The following is a 22737-nucleotide window of genomic DNA, read 5'->3' as shown; positions in this document are numbered from 1 at the left end:
CTAACGAACGGAGACGTAACAATATCTTTAAAATTGGTTGGCTAGTATACAAGGGCTTCGTGAAACTATAAGCCAGGTTGTCTTTATCTTGTCTGTTTCAAGTTAGACATGAGTAGAAACCCTGTCACGTCCACTTTTACTGTCTTTTATTATTTTCTTTTTCTATGTGTATATGTACACATACACGTATCCTCAAAAAACAGTGGAGTAGATGTGAGGTTAACCTTGTTTGTAAGTGCTTTTTATTTTTATTTTCTGAAAATACAACTTGGCTGACTTTATAATAATCACTATGATTTTGAAATATATTAGCAACTAAAATTTCAAATGCAAAGAAAAGGCTTAAAAAACGGTAAAGTTGTACAGTATCGTCATTCGAATTTTGGTGTAAGAATATTAAAAACCGCCATAGTTCACTGAATGTTCAGTATGGATAACGCTTTTCCTCAATTATCTTTTTCTTGACTAAATAAAAGGAAAATTTCGTATAACTCTTCTATGGCAATTATTTAAATAGCTTTCTTTAATCCTGCACGTTTACCATATATCTGCATAGTTTTCACCGTATTTCTTATCAAAAGTGTCATACTGGTTTAAACATTCACATTTGCCACCAGACTTTGTCATAAACTTTAATTGTATTGGACTTGTGATTGTTAGACAACGTGTTCGTCAAGGATAAACTATACTTTACGGTTTCAACGCCAAAAACTAGCGAAGTATTGGAAACCAATAAACCTAACATTTCAAATAAAAGTCACGTAAACTGCAGATTTGTTTCACACTGTTTTAGATTTGTTCATTTCTGATTTCAAATTAGAGGTGTGTAAAAATAGTGTTTGAAATGTATATTTTGTCTCGTTAAGAGTGATTTGAAGGTGGCAACATTTATATCTGAAATACTGTAATTGTACACCTATGAAATGAATTTGAAACGGACAAATTAAGAGGAATGAAAAAAATATCTGCAGCTTAAGTAATTTTTATTATAAATATTAGGCCTATTTTTATATTATAAAATGAGTAGATGAAAGTCATGCGTAGAAATAGGAGTAACCATGTCATAATTCTTAAATTTGTAATCTACAGATTACGAAACGTACACTCGGTTGCATGAGCATTATTTGAGGTTGAAGTTGGTATTAAAGCATCGGAGTTTAAGATAGAAAACATTATTTGTGTTTCGCATGAGATTGCATCTAGCAAAGTAACAGTAATAAATCTACTAATGGTGGCCTAAAACTGTCTTTAAATGTTATCAGGATTGCGGCTTTGATTTGAGTGAAGAGAAGTTCGTAAAATGCAATAAACAGTCAATAAACAGAGGAATGGGTGGTGGGTGGATGTGTGGTTCGTTTTGAGGGATAACTCGGCAGTTTTCCTTCCCTCATACTCTCCATTCCAGTTCAGATGCAATAAAACAAGTCATTGCGAAAACGTGACATCATCTTCGTCATTTTATGTGACTACACCAGGGATTACCTTTAATAAAATATTTAAAATAGTGTGCTAAGATCCGATAAAGTAAGAAGTAACTCATAAAAGAACATTTGACTTCTCCGAAGTTAAAGTTTAGTATTGAGTTCATAAAACATTATTCTAAAATGAGAATGTGCCCTGGAAACAGTAAACAAAAGTTTTTTGCCACTTCTCCTATATCGTGTAGCACTGATTTCAATGTAAATGGTTATTATTGTATTTTTACTGAATTATTTCAAATGTAGTCTGTACATTTCCTTACATACATACTCACAATTACCATGTAATTAAATTATTTATCAAAACAAATATTTGTATCATTAGTAAACAATAAATTTGTCGCACATGTCACTATATCGTTTAACGTTAGACAGTACAAGAAACTTAATGAGTTTTCATTGGTCAAAAGACGTAACACAGCTGCATTGTCTGCGGACTTATACCGCTAGAAACCTGGTTTCAATATCCGTGGTGAGCAGAGCATATGTAACCCATTGTGTAGCTTTGTGCTTAACCACAAACAGGCAATCAAGATTTGGAAAAAATCGGGCATATTATAGTAGACGACATTTTTCTAAGACATTTACTTATATGACAGTAGTTCATGCCACCAGCTAGTGTTTTTATGTCCTCTAAATGAGATATATTATTGTTACTTTAATTTACATTATTAGTTATACTATTTAATATATCTAATAACATTATTTAATAATTTTATTTTTTATTATTATACGTTTATTATAGAGATTGTTTTGCATTGTTAGTTTAATATGTGTATTTAGGATTAAATAAATCTCTTAAGCTTGCTGAGCTTTTTGAAATATTACTAGGATTACGGCCGAAGATATCGTTAAGAGAGAAAGTACCCAAAAATGTCTTCTAATCTTTATAAGTTAGAACCGAATAACAATATATTTGATTAGCTATACTGATTGCCAGGTTGATTTTTAGTTTGGTTATAAATGCTTAGCTTATTCTGATCGGAAGTTAATATTAATCATTTGTAATACGCATTAACAATGCATACAATTTATTATACAAAAAAAAAAAATCACGGACCAAACATAATCGGTTTGACTAAATTTAGTGTGTATTAACCCTCTTAATCGGATGTATTACATTTAGTGTGTATTAACCTCCTTAATCGGATATATTACAGAAACTTAAGGAAAGTTCTAATTGAAAGGAGACAAATAGTTTATATACATTTAACGGTATTACATACGTAGATCACAGATTAATGCTCCCGGTGACTCAGCGGAAAGTCTGAGGGCTTATAACACTAAACACTGGGTTACGATACCCGTGGTGGACAGAGCACAGATAAATTAATTGTTTAGCTTTGTGTTTAACAACAAAAAACAAACATAAATCAATACATGGGACTTAACTTGCCTTGTTTCGTTTCTACTAAAAGGGTATCAAATATAGAAACTTGCCTTATGTGGCATATTAAGCACACAAAAAATATCAACTTCAAAAAGCAGGTTATGTAATAAACGCAGTATTATCAGTCTGCAATTTAACAAAATCCTTAACCTTCTTTTGAAATGACTAATATGAGTAAAGGTGATTGGACGTCAAATTCCAGCCATTGTACCAGATGTACAACGTTTAAAGTACTTGGACATCGTTATGGTATACAGAAATGTAGTTTACTATATTTAAGATGGTTGTACATCGTTATGCTACAGAAATGCGAAATTATGCCCCAGCCATGATATCAGATTTACGATATTAAGATAGCTAAACATCGTTGTTATGGTACAGAAATGCGGATCCGAACCCCAGCCATCATACCAGATACGCGACAGTTGTTTTCAAATACTATAGAATGTGTTAGAAGTTAGGTTGTAGTTAGCTTTGCCTTTCAAAATACGAATGGCTTTGAAAGAGAATAATAGATTTAAGAAATAAAGGAAATGTCTTTGGCACTTTTCCTTATCCACAACTCTTGCCTTGTTCCACCATCCATCCACTCGGAGTTTCTTTGTTCCTATGATACATGTTTTACTTTATTTTTCACCGTATCTTGAAACTGGTAATTTTTTTATGATATTGTGTTTGATTAATTTCGCTTTACGCAAAAAGAATAAGTTCTAAATTACTCAAGTTTCTTTGTTTGTTTTGAATTTCGTGCAAAGCTACACTAGGGCTATCTGCGCTAACCGTCCCTAATTTAGCAGTGTAAGACTAGAGGGAAGGCAGCTAGTCATCACCACCCACCGCCAACTCTTGGGCTACTCTTTTACCAACGAATAGTGGGATTGATCGTCACATTATAACGCACCCACGGCTGAAAGGGCGAGCATGTTTGGTGTGTGGCGGGGATTCGAACCCGCGACCCTCAGATTGCGAGTCGGGCGTCTTAACCACCTGGCCATGCCGGGCCTAAATTACTCATATTAATCACTTAAGTATGCATGAAGTAATTTAAGAAACTAAAAATTATTTTTTATGACAACTTGTTTCTTGATTGATCTATCTCTGTTCTTCAGTCTATTTATTATTAACAGTTTATTCAAGAGTATGCTTGATTTTTTCTAAACGTTGTTGGTATACTGAGCTACAGAATTGTTTATATGGTTAATGATAAATAAAGCAACAGATTACAGAGTTCTTACTCCCGTTTAGCATGAAATGGTGTTCATTGTTCTTGCCCCCAGTGGCACAGCGGTATGTCTGCGGACTTACAACGCCAGAATCCGGGTTTCGATACCCGTGGTGGGCAGAGCACAGATAGCCCATTGTGTAGCTTTGTGCTTAAATATAAACAAACAAATCGTTGTTCCTTTATGTTGTCCAAGCATCTTGAACAAATTCATGGACTACGTATTACAACAAAGCAACATTGAAATATTCCAAATACTTATGGGTGAAAGCAAAGTAGAATGTGTTATAGTATGTCATGATACTGCATACACTGCCTAAACTGTTTTAGTGCGTGCGAAATGCTTACGTATGAGTCACAGAAGTCAAAGGACGCAAGGGATGCTGGGAATCTAAACAGAGACACATGTGATCTACATGATTCAATGAGTGCTTGCCTCGCGCAGCCAGCAGAATTTGTGTACCACACGGTTGCCTGTTGTCAGCGTCGATCCTAATATAAAGTTATCTCTGGTGTCAACTGCCAGATGTTAGATATAATTAAGTTCTAGCGAAACTTATACGAATTCTTAGTTACTGATAACTAATTGTTGGCCTAAAAGACACTGTCCAAATAAAACGTGGCTAAAACCTAAGTGCACTGTGTGACCTCAAATGCAAACCTTACTTAAGGTGAGTGTCTCATTCAGTTCCAGTTCTTTATAGTACTAGAAACGAACGTAATGTGCCTTTTGTTTGTGAATGTATATTATCTACCGGCATAATTCATAAGGTATAAGATGTATTAGAAGTTCGTGTTTGTTAACGAATAAATAGATTTTTCCTTGGAAACGTATCATACTGTTAAAAATAGCATAACTTACATGTGTGTAGAGTTACTTTCACCTCTCGTAAATCTCCAAGGTGATTATCATATGGATACGTGTTGCAATGCAAATTGTAAGCTATAATAATTTTTAAAAGTCTTGTTTGTTCATATGTAAAGATGTTTATTATTTGTATAAACAAATGATAATTTAATGAAGAACACACAGATAAATGTATTTTGAAATATATAGCTTTTCTCACTAACAAGCTGCTTTACCTACAATTACCGAATGGATCCATATTAACCCCGCCATCAGCTTTTTTGACGCATTTTCTAAACTATCTATGTATCATATTGTTTTTATGTATGTGACTTTGACTGGCTTCAGGGTCCGTAATAACACATGAAACACACAAAAAATGAAACTAAAGTACCATCAAAACATAAACTTACTCAATATGATGCAATATTTTTAGACCCCGCCGGAAGTGAACGGTATAAAAGTCAGTAGTTTCAAGGTTAATGAAAGTCGTTTAATCTATGTGTACCGTAAAGTACCATTCAGGTTGAAAATATCGCATACCATAAAATACACTTTATTGTTGCTTATTGTTGATGGTTTTTGTTTTATTAAAAATGTCAGTTATGCTTAGAACCGAAATCGTTTGAATTTTCTTTAGAGTTGATATACCTGATCGTACATGATGTCTAGCAGGTCTTTTAAATTACTTACAGGTTTATAATACTCTTATTTTAAATTTTAAACAGTTTGCTATACCACTGATGCACAGTTTGTATTAGAATTATCTGTGTTTTGAGTTTCACTAATGAATTGTAACGTATTCATCGAATAACTTGTATAATGTAAAAATCAGCACACTTGTAAAGAAAAGGCACTATATTTACATGCACCGTTTCATCTTGCCTGTAATAGTTGTAAAATAGAGCCCAAAAAAGTTTTTACGTTATGATAAGGTAAAATATGAAACTTTTTCTTTTATGGTAGTTGGATATACTGATAACTGACAGTTAGTCAAATGTTTCAACAATACAGCAGATTCCGGAAATGTTCTGCAAAGAATCAATCCAAAACAAGCAGCAAATTACTCTTTTGTATCATAGAACGACGTAGATAGAAAGGTTTTGGTATTTTATAAAAATCTCCAAATAAGTTCCAGAACTGGCTCGAACTTAAAATAAATAAAATAATTTTTATACAAAATGTTAAAACGTAAAACTATACATTTAAATTAAATATCGACTATTATAAAATGAAATCAAATAAACAGACGGGTATGCAAATACTTTAATGAACTTAATTTCAAAAACCTGAGTTACTTTTTGCATCTTTCTAGCCATGACTATTGGCTTGTGTTTTTTTCGAACCTATGTCAGAACAACAGAATGTACTTTGAAACGGTCAGTTAACTCAGTAATACTTTGTTATCTCGTACATATTTTTCTCATGGGCAGGTGTTCAAACTATTGATAACAGTTGGTGGGTAGGTGGATGTGCGCGTTATAGGCAACACACACCACATTTTTTTTTACCTGGGCCTATTTGCGTAGTGAGTGTGGTATCTTGCATTGACACCTTTTAACTACTTCGAATAGATGATTGTCTTAAATACGTTGAAAGGAGACTAGTGGTTTAACACATTAGACCTGGTAAGTTGAGCTGGATGACAAGAGGAGCTAGGCCTGAGACTGCTTTCAACATGAGTAATTGCCTATGTGAGTTTCAAGACATGATGTTTGAACTGTGTAATCAACTCATGAATGAAGCTTAACCGGCAAGTATAATTTTAGTATTTCAAAACATATTGCCACTTAGGATGCTGAGAAATTCCAAAAATATTTTTTTTAGAGAAATTAAAACTGAAAAGCAGATATTCCATTTCTGCTTCTTCGTGTTAGCGTTTTAGTAATGTTGTGGTTATTCGAGATTATATTATAATTTTTTTATTGAATTATTGGCACGCCAAATACATTTTGTGCAGACTGTGTGCATCGCTAACAATCGTATTGGTAGGTTGGTTACCTTCTCTGGCACAGGAGCTATGTCTACTTGCTATACAACATTAGTGAAAACTATAAAACAAAATGGTGTTCTAGGACTAAAATCTGCTGCTTATTTCGAAGTACCGCAGTTGTTCGAAATCAACATTTTGTTCAGTCAGTAATCTATTCTTATGCTAAAGCTTCTTAAATCTAGACGTGTATATTTTTGGTCACTGATACTTTACTTCTCCAGCACCTGCTCATTTAAGCCTAATCTTTCTTTTCGTAGTCTATATTCTAAAGTGATTAGCATCTTAATTTGAAATATTTATCGCTGGTATCGAGGGGAATAATAATTATAGTGGAATTCAAACAATGTCACTCTACCTACAAGGCAGTTCAAATATATTTAATATTACGTAAAAACAGTGTCTTCAATGTGCCAGTTTACGCATCACTAGTACCTCCATTTAATGATATTGAGTTGTACAGTTGGTAATTGTTAGGCAAGAAATTATTTAATTTCTTACAAATATTAGAAATAGAACTATGGTTAGTTATAATATCTATGGAGTTTTAAAATTTTAAGTCCTTTTTAATTCACTATTTAGTAACTGAATTCAGTTTAAGTATGTGAATAATATTGTGGCATTGTGCCAAATTTACTATTCGGTATCATATAGTGGACCAACTATTTGATGTTGATAGTTCAGACTTATTTTCTTTTTACCTTTAATAGAGGCGTCGCTGGGTGCTTAAATGTTTCGGGGCTCGGGCCCATAGGCGTGGAAATTTTTGGTGTTTCAGTATGATATTGATCATGGTTTTCTGTTCTGATTTTTCAAGACACCAACTGGAGATTCGGGGCACCTTCAAATAGAATCAGGGCACGGGCCCCATGTGCCAATGCCTAGCGACACCTCTGACCTTTGATAAAATAATGATGAAAATACAAGAAAAACCTGTAATATAATTATAAAACAGTATATCTTTTTGTTTGTTTGACTAACAATTTCTACGGGCTATCAGTAAGTTTTACATTTACTACATCCCCTGGATAAGCCTTTGACTTGCTGTAGATGTTCTATTTCCGTTTGTTTTTTCATAACACTTAAATGTTTGTTACTGAACATTTACGTGTCAAATGTTCGTTATTGTTGCTGTCGTCCTTTTGTTCATCATTAAACTTCGATTCCCGTCTAATGAACCCCTTGTACTTTTCTGAAACTTCGCTCTGGCGGCAGGTTACGTAATTTTAATGATAAGGTCCTTGGCAGGTAAGGCTGTCGACAACAACAGGCCAATAACCGTTCTTGAGCATGTGTATGGTTTTTCACAAGAGAATGAGATCCGGAACCACTGGAGAAGAAGCCTAACATCCTACCCATTGAGCATTATACTCCTTTTTACTGTTCTGTTGTAACTATATAAAAGAGTAAGATACTTAGGATCTTGAGAATTACCGCGGGAAGATATTGGCGTTTCCTATTTCAGAAGGATTACTGGTTTACTATGTGAAAGATGTTTACTTGTGTGTCAGTCGACAGATTATAGTGTCTGAATATGAGTTTGTTTTTCATACCAAGCCAACAGGCTTAAATATATATTTTCAGATTAATATAGTTTGAATTAATTTTGTTTATGAAGCTCAAAAACGCAGCTGCTTATATACAATTTTTGGCTGAACTAGAAATGATGCCTGTGTTGTTTATTAGTGGGAGGGAGGGTAAACTTTGTTTTTAAATCCTCAATGAAACATTGGCAGTTGTGGGTATTTTGTTGTTGTTTTTTTGCAAACTAATACTCGTTCTGGTGAACCTTTTTAAATATTGTCCATCCTGTGACTCTGCACGTAATATGTCTGTCGTTAACGGTGATTATGATTCTTGCTTTGTATAAGCTGCACGTGTAAAGAACGTGCAGTGCTAACATCATTAGTTGTAGCGAACTACAGATAACTACAGCTCAACCTACTTAGTAATGGTATACACAACTACATGCAGAATGCAAAATAAAACATCTCCTTGACTATTTCTAAATGCTGTATTTTTTAACCTTACGTACTAACACGCATCAGTACCAATTCGGCTTGATGTATGATTGCTTATATTGGACAAACTGAAGTCTAAAATATGGTAAAATCAAAATTCAGAGAGAAATCCTATTTTAAATTTCTTGAATTTGATATTTTCAAGCTGTTCTAGTTCACCTATCTTTAAAATAATTGCATATACTTTATATTCCATTCACCTTAGGAAGTTACTAAGCCTAAAACTTCTCTCAGATAATTTAGATGGGAAAGTTTTTTTCATATAGAGAACACGGTCTTGTGAAATAACTTATATATTTATATAAAAGTAAATCACAGCTTTGTTCCTACATGTGTTCGTTTCACTGTCAGTGAATTAGTGATATAGAGTGAGGTTTATTAAGAAACTTGTACTAGACATTTTAGACAATATCAGTTAGTGGAGCTGCCACAGAGAAAGAGTTCATTGTTTGAAAGCGTGCTTATTCTCTCATAGTCCTGACACTATTTTCACTACTTCTCTGAATAATCAATCTATCTTTGCGCTAGATGTTGCTTAAATCTTGATGCTTTTGAGATATTTTAGTCTGCACGAGAGCTTACATGTGTTACATCAAATTGTTGTTTCAGTTATTCTCTGTGGTTGTTTCTCAACATTACGTTTTGTTTTGTTGTTGTTGTGTTTTCAGAGTAATATCAAAAGTGAGCAACCAATGAAATGGCTTGAGGAAAACTATTGCTGAGATTACATCTAACAATGTAGCTACAGACTAAATCCGAGCAAAGGGACAATTTTAATGGGTGAAGTACGTATATTTAAGTCAGTTGAATAATATGGTACAAATACCTATTATAATTCAAATTGACATGTTTTTAGTTACACACACATAATCAATTAAACCTGTTTAGTTTTATCATGTATCTAATGTGCAGAAAGTCCTTTTGTAGCTTTGCACGAAAATTCTAAAAGAAAAAACAAACATTTCGTAATTCTTAATTATATATATATATATATATATATATACAGGAGGCAATCAAAGACTTAGACTCTTCTTTATTAACCTGTAACCCTGAGGTATATGACTGCATATATCCCAGGATTACCTTTTAATATTAAAAAGTTCAAAAGTTAGACTGCCTCTTGTACATCTAACACTGTTAGAAGAGCGCCTTTGTCTGAAAAGCAGTTTTAAAGCTGCGAAAGCGCTAGTAACCAACCAAAAACCAGAATAAATACAAACAATAATTTATACCTGGTGATGCTTTGAATAATATGTATATTAAATACGCTCAAAATTTTCATATATATACACTTGATTTTAAACTCTTCTCACACTTCTTGGCAAAACGACTTTAAATGTGCATGTAGGCCCTTGACTACCATAGTAACATTCATATAAACAATAACAAGATCGTAACATCTGTTATGGAGTCTCAAAAACCAGGGAACAGAGGATTTCAGGAGTTCTCATAACTGAATTCAAGGTTTTACATGAAGATTGACAGTAGTCGTTCACATATATATTGACGTTGAAATCTTAAAATGTTCATAATTGGGCCTGAAAATGGGGAATCTAGAGAACTATGAGAGCTTTCGGGATTGGCTGCACGGATTTATTTAACTTGTTTGGCTATTTGTAGTGTACACCGCAGACATAGAACCCTGATTTTTAGCGTTATAAGCCCTCAGACTTAACGCTGATCCACCGGTGGGGAGGCGATTTACTTGAAACAATCATTTAATACAAAATTGTTTATGTAGTTGCTGTTTTCCACGTAGATTCTTTATAAACAATCCCTCTTGTAAACAAGAATCGTACAGGAATGCAAGAAAAAAGTACTTTGCAATAAAACCGAACATACTCATGACAGCTGTCTGTTTGGAGAAATGTCAAAGTAATTTTTGGACAATTAAGGTTGTGAGTATTTTAAAAAAAGTAATTATTTTTTAGGGTTTCGGCACATACTTATGTAGATATTCTTCGGAATTCCAAGTTATAAGGCCCTTTAGTGACTTTTCAAATAAATTATTGTGTAGGATCGGTATGCTGAAATTAGGGTAATAGAGCACTCCCTATTACAATCGGTATGCTGAAATTAGGGTAATAGAGCACTCCCTATTACATTTTCTGTTGTTTTTTTTTAATCATATGAACAAATACTTTTCAAAAGAGACCCGTGATGATTTAAATAAGCCTCGCGCTCACCAGTTTCAAACAAACCACGCGACAAATGTCATTAATATTTGTCAAAATCCCAGAAAGTCTTATCGTTTACTACAGACACTTTCGTTACTGTAATAGTTATTGTAATTTACAAACATGTTCCAAATTCTTTTCGACTGGTATGTTGTATTGGCATAGGGCGTAATATGAGCTGTGCATGGAACCAGCAGAACTTTATATTTACTTTAAATAAAGGTAGTAAAATGCATGACATCTAACAGGTTCATTTCGTGAATAGAATTATGAAATTTTTACAGTAGTTTGTCATTCTCGATTTCAGTACAAGTTGTGACTATCCACACAAGAAGCGTCATCTCCAGATATTTAAATACACAATCAACAATTATTCGTTTATAAAATTTATCAAACGTAGAAGGTACATTAAGCCTACGCTGTCTTTTGTTTTCCGTGTATGTTAATATTTTTTACTTTCATTTTCTTAACACGGTAATAAACTGATTAAATTGATATCGGTGCAATTTCGATTTGATATATTTTTATGTGAAATTAACCGCATATTTGTACTTACATTTGAAATATTTATCAATTTGCACTCTGCTATCCCATAGAAGTAAAAGCATGCAAGATGTCTGTTCTCATAGAAGTAAAAGCATGCAAGATGTCTGTTCAATACGTGTTTCAAATACACGTTACAGCCAGACATCAAATCACGCTCAAAGGTAGAAAATCTCGCTCGAGAACCATGTAATAAAAATGTTTTTTTTGCCAAATGCCTCAGAACCTTCAGTGACTTAGTTTTAATAAACACATCTTAACAATAACTGCTTTTATAATTTTGCATGCATTTTGTCTTGATAACTTGCTCATATTGTATTCAACACTATATACAGGCTTGTTATTTGTAGCAAATATAAAATGTGAAACGTATCATTTAACCCTTTGATGCAATTCCCTTATTCTTTAACATCCGGGTACTTCGACCTCATGTTGTATTTCAAATTCACTTAGTTCTTTGTTTGAGTGTGTGAATTAATTAATTCAATGACGTTCTTCCAAATATATTTTAGACACATCAAGACGTACCTTTGTTTCTATCAGAAAATATATCACAGTGTGTTGACGTCGCCTGTTGTGTACACATTGTTTCAGTAAACATAACTAAAGCAGAAGCTAACAAGTTAAACAAATATTAAAGCTCTTGTTAAATCATAATTAGTTACAATTATAGATTTAGATATATATATGTACAGAGAAAGAACAATATTTGAGATGAGTTACTTAGCTTCATGTTGGATTTTTCTTGACTATTCTTTTTGTTCACTAAATTTTTACGGTTACAGAAAGATATACATTGTTTAAAGATATTATTTACGTCTTTGATCAGAGGTTAATGTAAACGTTTTCGTCTCGTGTTGCACGGCATACCGTTAGTATTCTCCAAAATACCTTACTGCAGCACATACTTTATTCATTGCAAGATTTAAAAAAATCCGTTCTTTCTTTCTTTTTGTATTCCTGAATGAACTTTAATGTGATAATTACTGATTTGTTACACATAAATGTCTATCTGTTAGGAAAGTTTGGCCTAATAAACCGTATCCAGAAGACATAATAGGAAAGCTGATCAAGCACCTTTATCAACAAGATTAGCGAAAACAGGCGTTACAGCAGCGTGCACACGTAAAGATCAGATGGGTGATTTTTGTGTAATTAACTGCAGAAGCACGTTCTATAGGTCGTGGGAATCTGCCTTCTCTTTAATCTTAGCTGTGTGGAAAATCCACCCTTTACAAGACTTGTTAATTACTATTCGGCGTTGGCGGAACGTGCGTTGTACGTGATTAAAAATGTTACGGAGGGGAAATAGTACAATTTATTCATTTGTGTGCTAGTATTGTGGTTTTGTCCTTCATTTTAATAAATGAAAATAGTAAATCATGCAAAATTGCTATATCACAATACAAAGTACATTTTCTAGTAAACTGGCCATGAATAAAGCTGAACTAACAGCTAGCACGTGACTGCGAAATCTACCATTGTCTTTTACCTTATGAAAGTTGTTCCTACAACAGAACAAAACCATTAATAGTTGTGTGCCCTTGTTTTGTATACTGAAAAACAGGAAGTCTCCATATATAATGAAAAGATTCATATTTATGTATCAGGGCTGGAATTACGCAGAAGAACAGGGGGTGCGTGGGTGGGTGTCAGATACATTCACAATCTTCTACCCTTCTTAACAGTTTTTATTGCCCGAACAACTACTCTCAAGTAATTGGTCTGTGAAGCCAGAAACTAGATTCAAACTTAATCAGTCTGTCGGTGTTATGTGAATGACCAGTATTTCGAGCATGTAAAATAAGCTAAATCTTCTTCCAACTTGGCCAGAGAGTCTTGACCGCTCTGTAGAAGTGAACTTGGAAATCTATATAATATAGATCAAAGAAAATATTTTCTTCGTGTGCTACAATATGTTTTGAAGTTCAAATACATGTTTTTTACCGGAAGCATGCTAATAGTACTTCTGTTGTTGTTTTTTTATAAATATTTACAAAAGTTAAGGGATATACACGCTTAGTTACGTTATTTTTCTTTTTTACCTATTTGGAACACTTCACATATTTCATGCTTTATCATTGCATATGCAGTTTGCTACTGCTTTCAATAACCTTCGTACGTTCGTGCATTTGTCTGGATACTACTTGTTTTTATACGATAGTCCGTCCACGTGGATGTGAATGTTCAATTATTTGTCATCACTTTCCTTTGAATTTTATAACGGTCAATCCGCGTGTTATGGACACTCTAATGTTTACTTTCACACGTGCCATCCGTTACTTTGTCACGATCAACAAACACAGTAACAATGTGAAAAAATTAGAAGAAGAAAAAGGCAGTTATAATCCATATAAGGGAATTACTCCACATTTGAACATTTTATGCATCTGATGCCATATAACGGCCTGTCCGAATTACCATGAATTTTGTTTTCGAATACTGAATTAACTTTAGCATTCTACTCTTATCATCTTAGAACAGGACGTCTTGATAAGTGGAATTTGTATTTTTAGTTATTTCAAGGGCATAATATGATAAGGAAACAACAATAAAATAAATCTGTTGTAACAGTTTCCTTCTACAATGATCTGTCCAACAATGCGGGTTAACCCTTCAAATATTGAATTTTAAATATATCATTGTGAATTAGTACAAAACGAACATGGAAAATAGATTATTGTACGTACATTAAATTGGTCATTACTTAATGGCGTCAAAATTTCAATTGACACTCTCAAACTTCTTTACATCAAACTGAATTAAATGAAACAACGTAAAATACTGTTGTATAGCGTTAAAGAATTTTCTATGAACAACAAATTTTGCCAGCTATAAGGTTAATAGTATATTTTAATTGACCTCAAATGCTTGGTTCTGGTATCATTAAATAAATAGATAGATAATATAATGAACTAGCAGAGACCCGCAAAACATTTGCTGTCAAATTAGTATCTTTATTGCAACAGTGCTTCTTTAATTACAGGATTTCTAGAACAATAAAAAAGAATTTTAATCGCAGACACCGAAATCTGTTAGTTCAAATATCTTAGGCCTAACAATAGTTAAGCCTTTATTACGTAAGGCCTATATTCAATAAATTAACACTGTAACTTGTGTACGTTTTTTGCATTAGTTTTTTTACGGCTAAACTTTACATTATTTAATACTATCAATAAATAAACTTATAATTTTAATACACGACCTAACGTTAGCCTTTTTAAAAAAGAAATTAATAAGCTTTTAGTTTGTTGTACAAAATGTCTACTAAAGTATATTTACATCTATCTTCTGTTTACATCCGTGAAAATAAAGTGCGCGCGCAAGCACGTTTACAGGACAGACAAAAACTGAACACCGTTATAATAGATAAACTGCTTTCTAATTGAAACACATAAAACTTGTTATAAGTGTTTCATTCTTATGTGGATTTTGTTTAAAGTGACATAACTTCTTCCTCATCGACAAACATAGCAGTGAAGGAAGAACAGTTCAGTAAAAAGGTTAATCTATCAAGCGTCCAGTGGAATATTGAAATTAAAGTTTACTACAGCGTTGGAGTAAGGTGTCGAAGTTGTTGAATATGGATAAACTGTATATGTTAGTATACGAGAACAAGACGTGTATACTGCGATACATGGGTAAAATATGTAAACTGTGAGGAAGACGAAAGGTGTAAGTCAGCTTTAAATACAACGTGTTGTCGCACACCTTCCTTGGAACTAAAGCGTTTTGTTCCTTTGACATCAAACAGGGCTAAGTAACATTTTCGAACCTTAGTTCGTGAAATAAAAACATAATACAAATTAAAGTATCAGGAAACACTGAACGAAACATAATCACAATTTCGGTTCACACGCATTAATATACACAGATTTTTCTCTCCTGTCACGATTGTATAGATTATATTTTGCGATCAGAAACAGCTCAGATCATGAGATACTTTCTTCTGATAAACCACAGAAGGCTGTAACTGACGTGAATAATAAATAATGGAGGTACATAATTTTACGTTATTTCTTTCGCACATAGGCATCTGTGCTAGAAACACTGGTTATGCAGTGTTCAGGAATGATGGTTGAAGGTGCGTCTGGTTCTCATACAGGAACTAAGACACATCTGGGTTTGTGCACTCTTAAGTAACCACGAAATCATTGTCATTTATCACTAAAATAGTCACATGGGGATATACCTGAAAACAGGCATCTATGGAAACGGACAGACTCTTTCACGCCATTGTTTGGACGTGTGTTTGTAACCAGAAACTATTAATCTAAGACATTATTAACACTATTCTTTAAAAGTTTACTATTATTGTTTTTTTATAAATATAATTTGATAAATGAATTTTTGAAAGTTGGTAAAAACGCCATATTTTCATCATAGCTGGTGCGAATAATTAGAACTAACAAATGAACATATTAGGTTAAAAATAAAAATCTTACCCTGGTATACACCAGAATTCATTCATATCTTGCTCAAATTCAAAGTTTCAAATTATTAGGAAAATCAAGTCTCAACTGTTGGCCAAAAGATATTTTTAATATTGCATTAGGCTTAGTATAATAATCATTTTTCGAGATTCAAATCAGACTCACCGACAGGGGGGGGGGGGGGCAAAGGGGACAACTGCCCAGTGGCCCGGGCGAATGAAACCTGATTATGCCGTAAAGCCCGCAAAGCATCTTTAGGCTATATCTTCATTTAATGATAAAAACCAAAGTTTCTGGCTTTTCTTTGTATATAGACGCTTGATACATTAAGAACGACTGAAATAATAATTAATATGTATTTGTTACTTTATAGATTTAAAAGATATTTGTTGTTACTTATTAATGTTTTTACGCCTATACTGTGAGGTAAAAACGGCTGCTGCTATGATTTTGTCTGGTTTATGAGCTCGTTGCTGTCCTAATTTAGGATCTTCTTTTTAATAAATTCTTGAAAATGAGAGAGAAAGGGAGCTCGGCGAGGATGTTTGCCCCGGGGTCCGTGCTGGCTCTCGACGTTCTTGATTCAAATATAAAGTGATCAGATATATTTCATTATCGAGATACTTTGGAAATTTACTTCAGTAAAATCACACTATTTTAGGATTCACTTCAACTTGTTGTAAAATTGCCATCTGTAAATATGCCACCAAAGGAATAATGGTGAATTTATAAGAATTTAATGTCAATTAGAATGATTTTATCCCACATATCCAACAAAATGTGCAGTATGACATCTCGTTTTACACACACACACACACACAAAAAAAGTTATTCGCACTTGAAAATTATCTAATAGGGAGAACTTTCGGGGACGATTTCATTCCGGGAAACTTCTATAAAACTGAACACTCCTCCAAATATTTGTATCATCTTGTCATAGTTTTATGCTTTTTATTATTCACATATGTTAAGGGTTTCAATAATCAAAATACAGATGCTTAGGTAGATAATTATCAATGGAGTTCCGATTAATTTTTTTTATTGTTTTTGTTATTGGTATTACAACTTTTATTAATATAAACATTATATTCCAGCTACATAATTATCATCTTAGAAAATGACTGTTCAAACTGTAAAGAAAGTTTAGTGACTTTTTAAAGGAATTTGTACATTTTGCATAACTTCTGTACATAAAATATAATGACCATGACTTTTGTTCTTACTTGGTTTTTAAGTACATCATTTAAAATGGTAATAAAGAAAGCCATACAGAATAGAATGAGAGGCAGAATGGTCAGTAATGTTCTTCAACCAATATATAATACTTCATTTATATGATATATAATTCTCTGTGTTGTTATTGAGAAAATAAAGAAGAATATTTCTGATGTAGTCTGAACTATATTTGTTTACTATTCTTTTAATAATAGCGCTCGGAAGTCTTGTCCCTAAGGTGCCATCTGGTGACAGTTCGAGGTCTGGGTCCCCTCATGGATCATTCATACCACAGCCAAGAAGTGGTGTAGCTACTCGAGATAGAAACAGTACTGACAGAAATCACTCCAGGTGAGGAAGCGTTTCGTCCATTTAGACGTTCTACATATTTGTTATATGTTTATATTGTATTACCATTCTAGCTTATCATTATGTCATTAACTTTCTGGTCGTCTGAGTTTCAAAATAAAATGGAAATTATAGATCATGTCACATTTAACAACTCAGAAGTTTATTTTCCCTTTTGGACTGTCCATCGGCGGACAACACGCAGATGGGCCATTTTGGAACTTTGTACTAAACACCAAACATATCCTTTTTCACTCTATTGTGGAACTTTGTACTAAACACCAAACACATCCTTTTTCACTCTTAGTGGAACTTTGTACTAAACACCAAATATATCCTTTTTCTACTCTATTGTGGAACTTTGTACTAAACACCAAACACATCCTTTTTCACTCTTAGTGGAACTTTGTACTAAACACCAAACACATCCTTTTTCACTCTATTTTGGAACGTTTTACTAAACACCAAACACATCCTTTTTCACTCTATTGTGGAACGTTGTACTAAATACCAAACACATCCTTTTTCACTCTATTGTGGAACGTTGTACTAAACACCAAACACATCCTTTTTCACTCTATTGTGGAACGTTGTACTAAACACCAAACACATCCTTTTTCACTCTATTGTGGAACGTTGTACTAAACACCAAACACATCCTTTTTCACTCTATTGTGGAATTTGAATTTGTGAGACGTGGGAAGAATAACGAGGTCAGAGACCCTCAAGGTTTAGGTATAGCTGTTCCTAATTTTGAACAACTGCTCCGCAAAAAGTAGCCAGTCAACAGAACCTACAACCACAAGAACTTTGTCCGGCTCTCTGACTCGAATAACGTTATTGAACTGTTTATTTTGTAATGTGTTTACAGTTAAAATCTACAACCTTGGACTCTTTGATTAGCAGCTCGTCACGTGAAAGATTAGACCACACCTGGTCCAAAACGTTCAATAACACATAGTTTTAACATTAAAAACAAACACTTATTACATTGACTTGCATTATAATCACGACTTATTAATAGATTTGTCAGAGAAATCCTGTGAAAGGTATATTTCAAACAGTTTCAACTGTTACACAATTGCTTCGAAACTACTCAAATATTAATGTGTGAGTTGACAATTAATTTCGTTTTTCAATGAAATTTACGAAAATTAATTTAGTTTAAAATGAGTTTTTCAATTTATTGAATTATGCATTAGACATTTTGTGTTAGGAATGGTATCATTATAACATTTAGCGCTATTTCATGTGAAAAACTGCTTATATTTTCAAGCAAACAAATTAGAGGAAGTACACTAACGAACTGAATTTGAATAAATATATTTTGTTCACAACCGTGTAGGCAGTAAAAGAAATTGTTTGTCTGTTTGTGGTTAAGCACAAAGCTACACAATGGGCTATCTGTGCTCTGCCCACCACGGGTATCGAACCCGGATTCTAGCGTTGTAAGTCCGCAGACATACCGCTGTGCCACTGTGGGGTTTGATGTTAGTCCTCCAAAGATATGACATGGTTCGTGAGAACACGTCTTCGTTTTTCGATAGATTCATATTATTATGATCATAATCAAATTTGTAAGGACTACAAAGTAACGGTTTACATGTTTGTTTGTGTCTAAACACAAATAACATTAAAATTATTGCCGCCTTTTTAGAGATAGAGTTGATTCGTAATCACGGTTCCGGATAGTTTCAACTTTCTTGGTTACATGTAGTTCAAAAAATAGATGATAAATAAAATGGTCAAAACATTGTTTTTTTTTTCAAATCATATTTCAGACCTTCATCAGCTTCATCGACATCATCAATACCTCATCTTCCGGTCAAAATCAGTTCCGGGGTTACTTTACGTAATCCACCAGGCGTGGTACATTTTCCTGGAAACAAGAACTCCTCTTACCACAATAATTCCATGTTAGATAAATTAAAATTTTTCAATTCCAAAGAAAAACCTGGAGATAGAGTTAAAGGTAAGTAATTTCATTCTAATAATTATATTAGGCTTCCTTATGGAAAATGATCAGCTTGACTTCCCTTGTACATTCAAAACAAATGACTTTAAAAGTTACGACTCTCATATAAATAATAATGCATTTAAAAATTCATCTTCTTAACACTAGATAGATCATAATCATATGTTCAACCACTTAAACAATACGAATTATCTTCTTCATTATTGTATGAATCAAGAAAACACCATTCTATTTATATAAATTTCTTTCAACTCTCTTAAGCAGTGCGCCCCCCCCCCCCTGGCAACTCTGTTTCGATACCCGTGGTGGGCAGAACAGAGATAGCCCGTTATGTAGCTTTGAGCTTAACAACAAACAATCAAACTCATAAGCAGGAGGCTTTTGCTACTAAATTGTAAAATTATTTAAGTACAGTTTGTATTTTGATGTGCAATAACACTAAAGTAAGCAGAATTAACTATGAGTTTATAAGGAATATTACTTTAGTTTTTTTTTTCTGTACTTTGGAATAGGAAATATTAAGTGGTGATAAAAAAAAAAGTCGACAGAGATAGTTGTATTGAGTTTGTTTTGAATTTCGCGCAAAGATACTCAAAGGCTAGCCGACCCTAATTTTTCAGTAACAGATTAGAGGGAAGACAGCTAGTCAACCCCACCCACTGCCAACTCTTGGGCTACTCTTTTACCAACGAATAGTGGGATTGACCTTCACATTATAACGCCTCCACGCCTGAAAGGATGAGCATGTCCGGTGACAGGAATTCGAACCCGCGACCCGCAGATTGCGAGTCGAGCGCCTTAACCACCAGGTCATGCCAGGCCGTAATAATTGGAAAAACATAAAAGTGAATAAAATGCTAATCAATTATTATTTTACTGATGAGAAAATATCTACTTAAAAGTACAAAAATAGTTCAAGCCTGTTGTCTGGATAAATTTGAAAAGTAGCAAGAACAACGTACTCAGGAGCAATTTATATATTTGAGACGAATTAAACATATGTTTGTTTGTTGTTAAGCACAAAGTTACACAATGGACTATCTGTGCTGTGCCCAACTGTTGTACGCCAAACTTATGTACGCTACATGAGTTGCAAACGGTTAACAATATTTTTGAAGGTTTTGGGTAATTTTGGTATAATTATAAATCGAATAAAATTTTGAACAGTAAATAATGAATGGTTTAAAAATAAAAACATTTTGAGATATTAGAGTAAACTGAACAGTATTTTTTTTCCTTAAACAACATCAGATTTTTATTCTGTATAAACTTTGATAGTTATGAAAATAGTATTCTGTACATGAAATAACGACAGCAAAATAAAACAAACTTTATGATTTAGTGTTTACTTTTGTTCCTAGGTGGCGCATTTTCTAAGCGAACAAGCAGCAGTAGCGGCTTCAGCTCGGCAAGAAGTGAACGCAGTGATTCATCAACAAGCTTATGTAGCGAACCTAATAAGTCTGGCACAACCCCCGAAAGACGGGAGGCGACTAATAGCTCCAACTCTACGGGGGTTAATTGCCCCAAGATTGCCGTGAAGAACTTCGCCAAGAAAACGTTTGGGAGAAGTTCGAATACCACAGGCAAAAGTAACAATGCAAAACCAACAAATTGTAGTAAGTTCTGTGCTTTTAGTCTAGTTGATAGACATTATCATCATGTACTCGCAAATTTCTGGATCAATGCAATGACGTATAGAAAAATCGTATAAGAGACCTGGCTTAAGCACTTCAAAATATACCGTTATGGAACAAAGATGGCTTTCTTTTTCAGTCAACTGTGTTATTTAATCGTACTTCGTGAACGTTTATAGTCGTTTTGGTTTCCATTGGAAACGAAATATGCATGTAATATTGAATATTTTGAATTTCTATACTTAACTCGAACATGCTAAACATCTCTTTTTGCAAAATCGTCAGTGTATCGATCGAGCAGTCGTTTAACAAAGTCTTCAGAATGTTAATTTTTTGTTTGTTTGTTCGAAAATTGTGTAGATATTGCTCTGAAATAAATAAGAATATTTTTATAGCTAAGATTGGTGTACAATGTGAAATAGTTGTTTTTTTTAAACAGTTCTGTTTTCGCTTTTTATTTCGGAACTAATAAAAAAACACTAATATACAAGTATTGATTCACCAAGAGGAAATCAGTTTTACTCTTAGCTTTTACATAAACGACTTGTATAAAACTCTGGTTATTTGCGTGTTTAGCAAACGGCTGCTTTGCAGGTAGACAACGTATAAGAAAAGATTTCTGCTTGAGTTAGATAGGTAGATGTCCCCAGTGGGTCAGCGGTAAATTTACGGACTTACAATTTTAAAATCCGGAGTTTGAGTCCCTGCGACGGTCAGATCGCAGATCACTTATTGTGTAACTTTGTGCTAAGATGTAGGTCGATTCTTTCAATGTTTATCAGACCTTTTCGTCTAACAATTCAATCAAGTTTAATTTAAGATATACAAACCTCAAACACAGATTTTATTACTTACAATAATTATAATACAAAATATAAAATAGTACTAAATTATGTATCTCCTCTTTTCAAAATATACTTTAATGTTGTTTCTCAACAAACAAACGTTTTACGAAGTCCGGAAATATTCACAAATGAAATTAAAACAATCAAGGTGAAACGATTTTTCGTCGTTTCACTTTCTTTTCTACTGGTTGGATCATTTTCTCAAAGTCATTCAGAAGTCAGATGGTTTTGTTATAATATCCATTGTCTAATAACGGTGTAGGAGTTAACTTGTGTATGAACACAAGAAGTCTTGAGGAACATTCAATGTGTTACTAGTCTTTCCTCAATGGGTCAGGCCGCAAAATCATATTTTTTGGTCAGACAAGACTAGCCAAAGGAGTTGGCGGTGAGTGCTGTTGACTAACAATCTTCCCTATAGTTTGTCAGCTCAAAATTAGGCACGGCTGTGTGCAAATAGCCATTGTAATATTGCGTAAACTTCTAAACAATGAAACAAATAAAAAAAACTATAGTCAAAACTAGAGATGGTGCTTTTCATTCCAACAATGAGATGGCAACAGCAATGAATATTAATAGACAAATATATTAACTATATTAATAGATAAATATATTA

General features: G+C 33.4%; 1 protein-coding gene across 3 annotated transcripts in view; it reads left to right on the top strand.

Moving 5' to 3' along the window:
• Window positions 1-4555: 4555 nt before the first annotated feature.
• The window catches only part of LOC106466497 (neuron navigator 3-like), a 143069-nt gene continuing 124887 nt past the window's right edge, over window positions 4556-22737 (top strand). For all 3 annotated transcript variants that reach the window (XM_022394525.1, XM_022394524.1, XM_022394523.1), the window contains exons 1-4: window positions 4556-4761; window positions 17532-17667; window positions 19446-19636; window positions 21001-21258. In XM_022394525.1, coding sequence (XP_022250233.1) covers window positions 19579-19636; window positions 21001-21258 — 316 coding nt within the window. In that variant the 5' untranslated portion in view covers window positions 4556-4761; window positions 17532-17667; window positions 19446-19578. The remainder of the gene's footprint in view (window positions 4762-17531; window positions 17668-19445; window positions 19637-21000; window positions 21259-22737) is intronic.

Source organism: Limulus polyphemus, unplaced genomic scaffold (assembly GCF_000517525.1).
Source record: "Limulus polyphemus unplaced genomic scaffold, Limulus_polyphemus-2.1.2 Scaffold2279, whole genome shotgun sequence".
Lineage (NCBI taxonomy): Eukaryota > Metazoa > Arthropoda > Merostomata > Xiphosura > Limulidae > Limulus > Limulus polyphemus.
This window is presented reverse-complemented; position numbering and strand designations above follow the sequence as displayed.